Raw genomic sequence first — 12,395 nt, forward strand, 5'->3', positions numbered from 1 at the left:
AACGTGCAGGATTATCATCAGTTGAGCACGAGCCGTGGGGTCCCGGCCCTTTCCTTCATGTCTCAGTCACCCTGCACTGCCTTTGAAACGCCTAATGTCTCCCAGCCCCGGGCACCGTGAACGCAACTCGAGTTCAAACACGGCTTTCAAAGACAAGTCCCCAAACGAAACCACAGAGGAAAGGGGGTTTGCAAAAACAAAATAGGAAGAACTGAGACACGCAGAGAGATGCACAAAGAAACCCTTTAATAAATAACACAAGCGCATGCCACAAACAGAGAAGAAACAGAGAAGCAAGGGAAGGGACATTGGTGACCAACCGGACTTCATCCATATGGTAGAACTTCCCTGATTCATAACCCCAGACCCGTTTTACCTCCAAAGTAGCCCAAGGCTGGGACCTGGACATACCTCTGCGTATGAGACGTGGAGAATGAGACACCAGAGTCCACCACAGAGAGCCACTTTTTTTTTTCTTTCTGTTTCTTAGGATGTAGAGGAGTAAGAACGGAGTTTTCCCAGTCATAGGAAGGATCTGCAGCTATTTCTATAATTATTTTCAGGTAGAGACTGTAACCTGGTGGGGAAAAAAAAATACATGGTACCTAGCAATTCATGACACGGTAAATAAGTCGAGAACTGCTTAATTATTTAAGAAAAAATGCCCCATTTGGGAGAGTAACACTTGATAGATGGGGTACCCTTAATCAGAGGGGTAAACAGCTCCTCAGTGATGGAGAAAACAGAAATATTACTTCCAAGATAAATAAGCAGACTTTGAAAAACATTAATATATTCTTTTCTGTTATTTTGTGACCTATACAGATGAAAAGCCACCTGCAAGTGAAACAGAGAGCAAGCAACAAGGGCAACGAGCCAGCCAGCACCGGAGCAGCGTTGATGCTCTTCTGCTCCTGCGACTGCTAAAACAACCCCCCATAAAACAAGTACTGGGGTGTCAGGCGATCTCCCCATCACCATGGACCAGGCATTTCACAAGTCACTTAGCACCCAGGACCCCATCACCCTCCCTGGACACAAGCAAGACAACACTGGACACCATCCGGGGGCCTCAGCCACTGGCCCCCCGGCACGGTCACCCATCAGGGCTGGAGGACATGCAGCCACACACCTATCAGAAGCAGCACTGGACCTCAAATTTGCAAGTCCCCACATGCAAAACCTGAAAAAAGGTCTCCCTCAACTCGCAGCAGAAGCTGGTGGTCATCCGGGGCAAGCATCTGGCTGATGTCCCATGAACATCCTCCTCTAAAATGAGTTTGCCACCTTGGCTCAGGCCAGATACTGCATAAACGTAATTCACGCTTAATTCTCCTGTCCTTGCATATTGGCTGTGTGGAGAGCATCGTTTGGATTGCACCTTAAAAAAAAGTCATTATCTCAAGTTTCTAACCCGTAATCCTCTCTCCTCTGTGGTGTTGGCGTTGGCCTCCTTGTTAGAGCACTGCTAGAGCACGCGGGGTGGTGGTCACTGAGGGTTTTCAAAAGAAACGGCAAATCAGGCACTTCAAATATTCGTGAAGACTGTGGTGGACCCAGGCTGCTGTAAGAAATAGCCTTCATCTTCTCGTGGCAGGTGGGAGAAGGACGTATTATGTCAACTGCCTTTTAAACGACGCCCCGCTTTCCTGAACCCACATCCATCCAACGCTCTCATGTTCAAACGCATGCACCAGGATGCCCAGTCCTGGTGGGACTGGGATGCTGGGATTCGTGCCAGTTCCTCAGGGTTTTGTCTAACCCAAGCAAAGCCAGGTTTGCTTGAACCATCTGCAGAGGATTTGCAGTCTTGGATTTTCCCTCCGAGGGCGTGAAGATTGAAGGGAGTCGAGAGCACAAGGTAGGGATGTGTGGGCTAATTCTCCTGGGCGCATGGACCATACCACCCAGAGTCCTTCCAGCAGAAGCCGATGGTGGTGACTCCACCACAGACCAGTTTACTCCCAGCACTGGGAAAAGGGTATCTCAAAAGACCCTGAATAGCTTCTGGAAAAGAGCAAAACCTGAAAGAAGCATTTTAATAGAGATGACTTATGGCACTAGCAAAGCAGAGCGTGTGCATCTCGGCTTCAAAATGGCATTTTGATTGGCCCAACATGATATTTTAATTCTATTTCATCTTGTGAAGAGCTTTGAATTTGGTTTGGTTTGGAGAAAAGACTCCAAAATCATGAAATTTCCCACAAAACAGAAAAAAATAAATCTGTTTCCTACCCACTTCTATTATTTAGCCATGAAAGACTGCTTTTGAAGGATCCCAGGCTCGCTTGAAAATTTGCCCATAAAATATTCACAGCTTATTTGAAAACAGGCTCTTGCTGAAAGAATAGGGCAGAAATGTGACATCCGAAACGGCCCGCAAGCCGCAAGCACTTTGTGGGTAAATATTCACACCGAGCCCACAGTTCCGCGCTGCGGGCGCACGGGATGCCGAACATGGTCCCACGGCCAGGGCAAGGTCCTCCAGAAAGGTCACCCTCTGCAGAAAAGGGCAGTTTCCACAGCAGGGCACGTTGCAGGCACAAGCCCCAGCGCGGCCACCCTTTGAAAATATGATGTCAATATTAAAGAGTTTTGCACAGTTTGGCATGTGCTATTAAAGAACGTGCAAGGTGTTTGGTCTCAGAGTATGCGACAATCTCCAGGCCCAGGCCACCAGTCTGCTTGCCATGGGCAACGCTTCTATTCATAGAAGCGTAGAATAGAATCACAGAATGGTTTCAGTTGGAGGGGACCTTGAAAGACCACCCAGTCCCACCCCTGCCGTGGGCAGGGACGCCTTCCACTAGATCAGGTTGCCCAAAGCCCCGTCCAACCTGGCCTTGAATGATTCCAGCAATGGGGCATCTCCCACCGCTCTGGGCAACCTGGGCCAGTGTCTCACCACCTTCAGCGTAAATAGTTTCTTCCTTATATCCAGTCTGAATCTCCCCTCTTTTAGTTTAAAACCATTCGCCCTTGTCCTATCGCTACAGGCCCTGCTAAAAAGCCTGTCCCCCCCTTTCTTGTCGGCCCCCCTTAAGCACGGCAAGGCCGCAGTGAGGTCTCCCCGCAGCCCCCTCCTCCCCAGGCTGAGCACCCCCAGCTCTCAGCCTGCCCTCACAGCAGAGCTGGGCCACCCTCGGAGCATTTCGGTGGCCTCCCCTGGCCCCGCTCCCACAGCTCCATGTCCTTCCCGTGCTGAGGACCCCCGAGCTGGACGCGGGGCTCCAGGGGGTCTCCCCAGAGCGGGGCAGAGGGGCAGAATCCCCTCCCTCGCCCTGCTGGCCACCCTTCTTCTGACGGAGCCCAGGATACAGTTGGCTTTCTGGGCTGCGGGTACACATCGTCGTCTCATGTCCGATTTTTCACCCACCAGTACCCCCAAGCCCTTCTCCTTGGCTGCACCAGAGGATGGGTCCATGAGCAGCTTGGAAACTCAGTGCCATTGATCAGGAAGAGGCACACTCCGCTCCTAGGTCTCAAAATCAGGCCTTTCACCCTCTTGTGTTAAAATTTAATCTCCAAGACCTTGTGTTTGTCACTTCTTCAAGCAAGTTTGGAGCCAGAAGCCACCAGGATGGGAAGCCATGAGAGATGAGGCTGCGTGCTCGTGCTGGCACAGGACAGTGCATCCGTTGATGGTGGCCCAAATCGCTCCCAAGGTATCAGGGGCATTTAATGTCACATAAGCCCATGAGCCTGGAGGTGGAGCAGCCTTTAAACACTGATCTCTCCCCATGTGTTCTTCCCTTCTGTCCCAGCTCCGCTTGGATCTTGCTCAATCTCTAGCCAGAGTTTGCATCCAAGCGCCTCTGGTGCAAAATGGTGGGATCATGTTCATGGAAACAGGTTACCAAAGAAGCTAACCAAGCGATGGCTTTGCTGAGCTGCACAGAGTGGGACTCCCTCTGCCTCCAAACACTCCATTGGGCACTACCAAAGGTGCCAGGCAGTAAACATTGAGTCCTCAAGGGTCAACCAAGATCGTGAGAAGGGGCCAGGAGAAGATAAATAGGGACAGACGTAGCCCAAAACCATAGCAGGTACCAGGAGGGGAACTGGAGAGAGAAGGGCTGGATTTCCAGGGGGAAATTCAACATGTTGTCAAGAAGAGATGAGCACAACCAAGACAAGCACAAGCCTCTCCAGACCCAAGAGCTAGGTCTTGCTCTGAGACCTGTGCCAGCTGCTATAGTTAATAAAAGCTTTGCAAATAATAAGATAACTTATATATAAGTGTGTTTACACACATACAAACACACACAAATACATATCTAACACAAAACAACTAGAAAATAAACATTGAGGAATAGTCCCGTGTAGTGAAATTGGGTGGCCAAAAATCCATGCTGGGGAACAAAACCCAGTTCCCTGAAGGAGAGGTAAAACCTGGGGAGAATTAAGACCCGACCAAGGTGGACACCCACAAGGGGATCTTCGCTTTGGCCTTGTGCTGGTGGAGCACACGACCGTTTCGTGCTGCCGAGGTTCAGCTCGGCACCGGGATGCGAGGAACGGCCTCTGAGCAGCCCCACGCTCCAGAGCTGCCAGGGTGGAGCTCAGGATGCTTCTCCCCAACTACATCTGTATTCAGGGCTTCTTCATTTGTTTTTCATGAATATATACATAGATATATGTGGCCTATAAAACATTAAGTCATAATCAAGATGGCCTGCTAGCAGAAAGAGCCTGTGCGGCTGAATTTCATAGCATTAACAGATGTCTTCAGTTCCAGATCCGGGATGCTAGGAACTCTATTTTTCTTTCTCTTTCAGCATCTCCAGCTCAGAAATTCAATTTTTCTCCAGGCTATTCACAGCCAGATGCTGAGATTGATGTTTCTGTGCCTGATTGACTCCCGTTGACTTCAAGAGATACTCCAGCTGCTATCCTGAGCTTCAGGCTGACACTTCCCACCAACGGTAGGGGGGAAGAGGAGCATGAGATGTCCAACCACACCTCTTGGAGGAGGCAGGCAGCAAGGGGTGGATGCCCAGCCCTATAACCAACGGAAAGGAGAGGTGAGAGCATCTTGGAAAGCCAAGTCATCCTTTGGAGACCATGTCAAGACCTTTCTTCATCAACTAGCTCTGTGCTGTCAGTCTCAGGGCTCTGCCCCAGCTCTGTCACTTGAGTTGAAGCTTCCTCAAGCCCCGCTTCGACCCTTTGGTCTGTGAAACACCCCCGATCTATGGGTGGGTCTTTTTGATGCCTCCTCGCCCCCCAAAAAAGACATTTTTGGCAGAGTTCAGCTTCAAGGAAGCATTGCACAGCCCTTGGCATTGTCCCAACCAGCTCCATCCTCACCCGTGTCTCTTTGATCCCCTCCACAGACCTGAGATCTCAGCGAAGGGCAAAGCCGTGTCCCAGGTGCAGATCCAGCCTGGGCTGTCCTCGGTCCCTAATGACATTTTCAGGATATTTCACGGCAAACGCACAGTTCCAGCTCGTTCTGCCAAGGCCATGGTGGTCTCACTCCGGGTCTCACTAACAGCTGAGCTTCTGGGTCTGGCCCTGGGAGCAGCAGCTCCATTCTCCAGCGCTTTGCTTCCTCATCAGACACATGAATTTATTCAAAACCCAGCTGGACACAGCCCTGGGCAACACTGCTTGAGCAAGGGTTGGACTAGAGCATCTCCAGAGGTGCCTCCAACCTCTAGGGACAACACATGGGACAACGGCCCATGCCATCAGACCCAGCTAAGGCGCTGCGGACTTCTAGCTTCATTTTTCCCTGCATCTCCCCACGTAGCCACCACATCGGCATGAGTTACGAGTTATGAATTATTAGCAGCTCTGCTAGGTGCGGGCGTCTGCTAGAAATTGGTCTTGGTTTTGGGGAAATCGCTGCAGGTTGCAGCACTCTCAACCCAAAGGAGACAACGGCTGTGTCGAGGTGTCTTGCCAGGACTGCAGATCCCAAGCCATTTGGGAGGGACAGACGGAGGACAGACATCATGCCGTTGTTCACCACCAGAGCCTGTAAAAGGCAGAGGCAGTGCTGGGCAGTTGGACTGGGCTGCAAAGAGCTGGGACCTGCTCTCGCTGCTGCTGGAGAGGCTGGAGGAGAAGCAGCAACGGAACAAATTCCCTACGTCCACCCCAAAACACCCTGAGGTTTCCAGAAGGACCAGTTCACGTCTGCAGACTCGCATGGGCCACTGCTCTCCTTATTTCAAAAAGCAGGGCATGAAAAGCATCCCTGTCCAGAGGAGCTCAGCGATGAGGTGCCTCCTCTGGTGTCTGGTGGTGCGGATGGAGCATCAGCTCCGTGATCTGGAGAAACCCCCCAAGAGGCACAGGGCAAACACTAAGCCTTTGATTTCCCTGGAGCTGATGGGATTCTCTCACCGGGTTATTTATTTACCGTTCTGGCCTTTCTGATCCGCTTTGCTTGAGAAATTGTTAATTCTGGTCTCACTGTCCGCTTTGCAAACGACCCCGAGCCAAATTACCTCCCCATCCTTGGGGGTCTCCTGCGTCTCATCCTCCTCTTCCAGCCCCGCTCCCAGAGGAGCTCCCCTCATCTAGGGAAACCGAGGCAAAGCAACCCAGGGCTGTTTCTCTGAGTGTTTCAGCATCCTGAGGATACGGGCACGGGATGAGCACAGAGCACTTGCGCTGTCCCAGAGGTCTTCAGGTGGGTTCCTGGGACATCTGCAATGCAAAAAAAAAAAAACCAAATCCATGGTTAAGTTAAAACTGCTTCTGGGCCATGAGAAGAAGCGTTTGGGATTTTAAAGGGTCTAGAAGATGAACACAGGTTTGCAGCACAACCTTCGAAAGGGAGAAAATCCTTCACCATCTGCCCACACCACCAGGGAGTAAATTAAATCCATGGGGCGCAGAGTTTGGCGTTACATCCCAAATGCCCCTGTTCCCCCAGCCCGTCCCCACCCGCTCCTCTTTCCCCTGGGCTGGGGAAGGGAATGCCCCTGGAAGGGGGGGATTCGCCCCCCAGCACCTGCATCTCCGCCCCCAGGGCTCTCACGTGCTGGGGTCCCGGTCCTATGCCAGGACCCCGGTCCCACGCAGGGAGCACAGGCCCATGCTGGGATCCATGGCCCATGCCGGGATCCCTGTCCCATGCTGGGATCCCTGTCCCATGCTGGGTCCCCAGCTCCATGTTGAGCTCCCTGTCCCATGCCAGGACCCCAGTCCCACGCAGGGAGCCCAAGCCCGTGCTGGGATCCCAGTCCCACGCCGGGATCCCTGTCCCATGCCGGGATCCATGTCCCATGCCGGGATCCATGTCCCATCCTGGGATCCCTGTCCCATCCTGGGTCCCCAGCTCCATGCTGAGTTCCCTGTCACATGCCAGGACCCCGGTCCCACACAGGGAGCCCAGTCCTGTGCCGGGATCCCAGTCCCATGCCGGGATCCCAGTCCCATGCCGGGTTCCCTGTCCCATGCCAGGACCCCGGTCCCATGCCGGGATCCCAGTCCCATGCCGGGTTCCCTGTCCCATGCCAGGACCCCGGTCCCACACAGGGATCCCTGTCCCATTCCGAGACCCCAGTCCCATGCCGGGATCCCAGTCCCATTCCAGGACCCCAGCCCCACGTTGGGTTCCTTGTCTCAAGCCGGGATCCCTGTCCCACGCCGGGATCCACATCTCATGCTGGGGCCCCAGTCCTGTGCCAGGATAAGCAACGCTTCACTGCGAGGCCCCATTGGAGAGGGAAACGGGCCTGATCCTGCTTTTCCTCCCCCCGCCCCGCTCCAGGTGCAAGCGCAGCCCCTCGCGTCCTGCAGGGACGGCTCTGCTCCGGGCGACGCAGTCACAGCCGCAGAGGGAGCACGGTTTGCTCTGGGAAGGGCTGTGCTTGCAACCCGAGGCAGTTCAAAGGCAATTTACCTCCCTTTAAACGAGGGAAAACTCTCTTCTACTTCACACCGCTGCGTGGGGGGTTCGTATTTATATTTGATACCTGTCGCAAAGCAGAGGCCGACAGCTCCAGCCGGGGAGGGAAGGGCAGTGCAGGTACCACGCAGCCGGGCGGATGGAGGAGCGTGCCAGCACCCCGGCCAGAGCGGCTGCCGGGGACGCAAAGCTCGGCTTTGCGCAGGGTCCAGCTGCTGGGACCAGCCGGACACGGAGCGGTTTCGTGCACGGAGATTTACTGACATCTACAGGGCATTTCACGGAGAAGAGGCCGTGGTTCCACGGGGGACGCGTCTTCACGCTCCCCTAATTCCCTTCCCAATGAAGAAATGCACATGAAGGTGTGCGACAGCCCAGGACATTAAAACCCATCACAAATACGCCCGAGCGATCACTGAACGCTCACCTCCATCGCCGGCAGCTCCGCTTTGGTGGCGGAGGAGCCATCGCTGGCACGAGTCGGGGGGGTCTTTTTCATTTTTAAGCATCCTCAAAGCATCACCGCGGTGCCGAGGATGTCCCCGAGGACCCACCCGCCATCTTCCACGACGGACCCACAGGGCAGCGGTCCCTGATGGCCAAGAGCACCCACGACAAGCAGCACCCACCGGACCCTGCAGAACAGGGTGCCCGGGTGGCAGCTTCACACCGGTGACAGATCTTGGGTTTTCTTGCCCAGAAACAGTCTGACCCAGGACAAGAAGAGTGAGGGGCACCAGGGCTGCTGCCTGCCTGGGGAAGAATAGGGTAAAACAATAAAAATAACCAAAAAATGACCCCCAGGAAGGCGGCTGGGCTTTCACCCCAGGTGCTTTTCCACTAGAGAGCCCAGAGGGAACCCACAACCGCGCACCAACGTTGGAGCTTGGTGCTGGATCACAGAATCGCTGATGTTGGGAAGGACCTCTGAGCTCATCGAGCCCAACCGCTAACCCCGCGCTGCCAAGGCCACCACTAACCCATGTCCCCAAGCACCACATCTCCCCGGCTTTTCAATCCCCCCAGGGATGGGGACTCAGCCCCTGCCCGGGGCAGCCTGGGCCAGGGCCTGGCAGCCCTTTGGGGAAGGGATTGTTCCTAACACCCACCCCAACCCTGCCCTGGCGCAGCTTGAGGCCGTTCCCTCTCGTCCCATCGCTTGTTCCTGGGGAGCAGAGACCGACCCCCCCGGCTCCAGCCTCCTTTCAGGCCGTTGCAGAGAGCGAGGAGGGCTCCCCTCAGCCTCCTCTTCTCCAGGCTGAGCCCCCCCAGCTCCCCCAGCCGCTCCTCCCCAGCCTTGTGCTCCAGCCCCTGCCCCAGCCTCGCTGCCCTGCTCTGGCCACGCTCCAGCCCCTCCATGGCCGCCTTGGGGTGCGGGGCCCAGCGCTGAGCACAGCACTGGATCACCGCTGGCCCAGGTGGGTACGGGTCTGGAAGCAGGAACGGGGCTCTGGCAGGTGGAAAGCCCCTCAAGTGTCCTCACCACACGCAAGCAGAGAGCGGCGGGCAGTCACAGCAGATCCTGGCAGAGGGACAAGCGTCCGTCAGTCGGTATTTAGCGTGGCCGGGACTGATCTTGTCCTGCGTGGGGACCTGGTCCAGCTGGTGACAACCTGAGATGGCAGCTGCATCCAGCTGGATGGAAGCTGCATCCCCTTCCAAGGCCGGCTGCTGTCGCGTGAAGGACCTCTCCCTCCCAGCAGCTCTTTTCAACAGGCTTTTAAAAGCAGCAGGATGCGTGCATTCACAGCAACAGCTATTTTTATCGCAGGTTAACTCTTCTGTAAATACTGCTGTCAAAGCCATACGCACCAGATGTTTTACCTCGAGACAAAACCACTTTTGAATGAAACGCAGAGGATTCGGGAGCCCGTGCAATCAGGTCTGGCCAAGACACCCGAGAGCCAGAGCAAACGCTCCCAGGGAAGACGCGGGGTCAGCTCCGCAGCCTCCCACCCGCTCACGACGGTTGGCGTCACCCCAGGCTGCTGGGTCCAGGAGTTGCGCTTGACCTGCTGTAGCTACAGCTCGGCCGCCTCAAACTTACACGAACTGAAGCCCCGCTGCTCCCCGTCCCAGGGAAGTGGAGGGGACAGGGACCAGCAAACAGCGGGCTGAAGTCCCCACAGACACGAGAGAGATGAAGTGAGCGGCCGCCACCCAGCCCTCTGCAGGACAAGTGACAACTTGTGCCGCTGCGGGACAGTTTTATTACGAAAAGATTTGTTAACAAGAGATTTTGTCAATTATAAAACGTATCGAGGAGTGGTACACGCTGCACAGCCTGGAGGGTCGGGAAATTTCAGGGAACAGAACAAACCCCACGTTAACCTCAGCTGGACGCAGAGCGGCCAGCAGGTCCTGAGCCACGCAGCCACCTCCAGCAGTTATTCCGCACGCGCTGGGACTGACCGTGGATGTTCCCAAATACTGACGGCCGGCTCTCCAGAGCGAGAGACCCCGTTGTTCCCCGCGTGGCAGTTACACCAGCTCTTCTGCAGAAGGGAGCGCCCCGAGAGAGGTGTCTCTGAGCAGCAACAGGAACGTCAGTCCGCTGGGAAATGGCAGCGCCTCTCTGAGGGCTGCTGTAGGCCGTGTGGGCACCTCCTTGCTCACCCATCAAGGGAGAGTTAGCCTGAATTTACCTTCTCACTGGCCCTTTTGCCCACAGCTGCCTTGCTCCAAGTCCTGGCAGCCTAGGTTCAAGCTAACATGGGTGTTTGTCCTGCTCCCATCAGCCCCCCGTGGTCCCAAAAAGCTATCTGTGAAGCGTTCCTCAACGGAGGAACAGCCGTAGTCCGAGAGAGGACAGCAGGGCTCCTCGGATCTGCCCCTCTCCTCCAGGCACGGTAGGATTCACGGGCTTCTGGCACAGCGTTGGTGAGCGGCGTGTCCCAAAGAGGTGCCTCCACCTGAGAGCAACGGGATTGGCGGTGCTGGCAGGGGCAGATCCGCAGAGCCCGTGCCCGCGGCTGCCGGATGGACCTGCTCAGTCGGAGTCGCTTCCCTCCTGCTTTGCTGACCCGACAGCGGACGCCAGCTCCTCCTCCTGCCCTTTCAACCGCTCTCCTGCAAGCGAGAAACAGCAGCGGCTTAGAGACACTGGGGAACCCACACGAGGGAGCCCCCGAACCCACAAACCATCCATCCCTGCCGCGCAAGCCGAGCGTGCGTGCAGCCTCGGGGAAGCTACTTGGGACCGACAGCTTCACAGACCCTTTTGGGAAGGGGATCAAGCTCCGCCAGTCCTCCCCTGGCCCAAGAGCAAGGCACCGAGCTCCCAGTAAGGATCGTGTAATCCCTCTGGAACGACCGGTGACCCCGTACGCCATCCCTGTGGCACCACAACGCACGTATCAATTCAGCGATGGCTCTCTGCGTCCTCTTCTCCAGCTTCTCCAGTTTCTTGGCTACATCTCGCTTCAAATCCCTGGGGAGGAGAGTGACAACGTCAGAACAAATCCTCACGCCGGGCAGATGTGAACGCAGGGGCCCCGTTACACCTTTCCCAGTGGAAGAGAAACTCCTCTCTCCTGCGAGCACCGCGGAGTAGAGCGTGTGTCTGCCACCAAGGCAGCCCATGGGCAAACCAACCCCATGTCCAGAGCATCCCTTGTCACTGAGGCCACCGTGGTGACAAGCACCCCAAAGGGATGAGCGGAGTCACTCGGTGTAAGCAGAAGAGGGAGGACAGCCCCGTGCCTCGTGTCTCTCTCAACAGCAGGGCAGGGTTTCCCATTTCCAGCACTTTTAACCCAATCCAGACAACCTCGAGGTGACGGTAACCCACCGCTGATGCCAACACCCCTCTCCCCGGAGCAGGGCTCCGCAGGCACTCACCAGTCTGGTTTCCTGGGGGCCAGGTTTGCCAGATCCTAGGGTGGAAGAGGAGAAACCCAGTGAGAGCTGCAGGCGAGGTTCAAGCCTGGACGCCGATAGATGCACCCGGCACAGGGCGGTTCTGAATATACGTACCACCTCATCGATGATGGGCTCCGGCTTGGCAGCCTCCAGCTGGTCCTTCACCTTGTCTTCCACTAGATGGGGGAACAGGACCAGCATCAGCACAGCAGCGGGCCACCAAGGGGACAAGGCAGAGGGAAACCCACCACGGCTCTGGGCTGGGTTCCCCAAAGCTTTTATGAAAGCCCATTTGAACGTCTTTGCCTTAAGAACGGGGTAAATACGAGTGAGCACACGTGGGTACACGCGTTCCCCTACCACCGAAACCCTTTCGGAGCCTCCTAAAAAATCATCTGCAAATGATGCAAACCCAACAACCATTTAACACCACAAAGAGCAACGGCAGCAAGAAGTCTGATGGGTTCAAGTCCCCTTTTCCTACGACCTGCAGGGATCAGCTGCTCCGCAGGTGTTTAAACGGGAACTCCACTCACCGTGACTCATTTACAAGGCCACCGCCCGAGACGCCTCGGAGGAATCGAGCTCCAGCCCAGACCTTACGTAAAGGTCTGCGGATCCTGGGGATAATGGCAAAGGACGCGTGGGAAACAGCCCTCCGTCCTTC

At 55.6% G+C, this 12,395-nt stretch overlaps 1 protein-coding gene across 3 annotated transcripts in view; it reads right to left on the minus strand.

The window, feature by feature from the left end:
- Window positions 1–470: 470 nt before the first annotated feature.
- The window catches only part of CCDC12 (coiled-coil domain containing 12), a 52,342-nt gene continuing 40,417 nt past the window's right edge, over window positions 471–12,395 (minus strand). The window contains exons 4-9 of one of the 3 annotated variants that reach the window (XM_082312491.1): window positions 11,843–11,904; window positions 11,708–11,742; window positions 11,221–11,297; window positions 9,351–10,936; window positions 6,459–6,660; window positions 471–577 (exon numbers count right to left, since the gene is read on the minus strand). In XM_082312491.1, coding sequence (XP_082168617.1) covers window positions 10,857–10,936; window positions 11,221–11,297; window positions 11,708–11,742; window positions 11,843–11,904 — 254 coding nt within the window. In that variant the 3' untranslated portion in view covers window positions 471–577; window positions 6,459–6,660; window positions 9,351–10,856. Of the gene's footprint in view, window positions 578–6,458; window positions 6,661–8,377; window positions 8,621–9,350; window positions 10,937–11,220; window positions 11,298–11,707; window positions 11,743–11,842; window positions 11,905–12,395 lie in introns of those variants that run through there. The other 2 variants (XM_082312492.1, XM_082312490.1) reach the window with 2 other exon arrangements.

Source organism: Platalea leucorodia, assembly GCF_965183815.1.
Source record: "Platalea leucorodia genome assembly, chromosome: 1".
NCBI lineage: Eukaryota > Metazoa > Chordata > Aves > Pelecaniformes > Threskiornithidae > Platalea > Platalea leucorodia.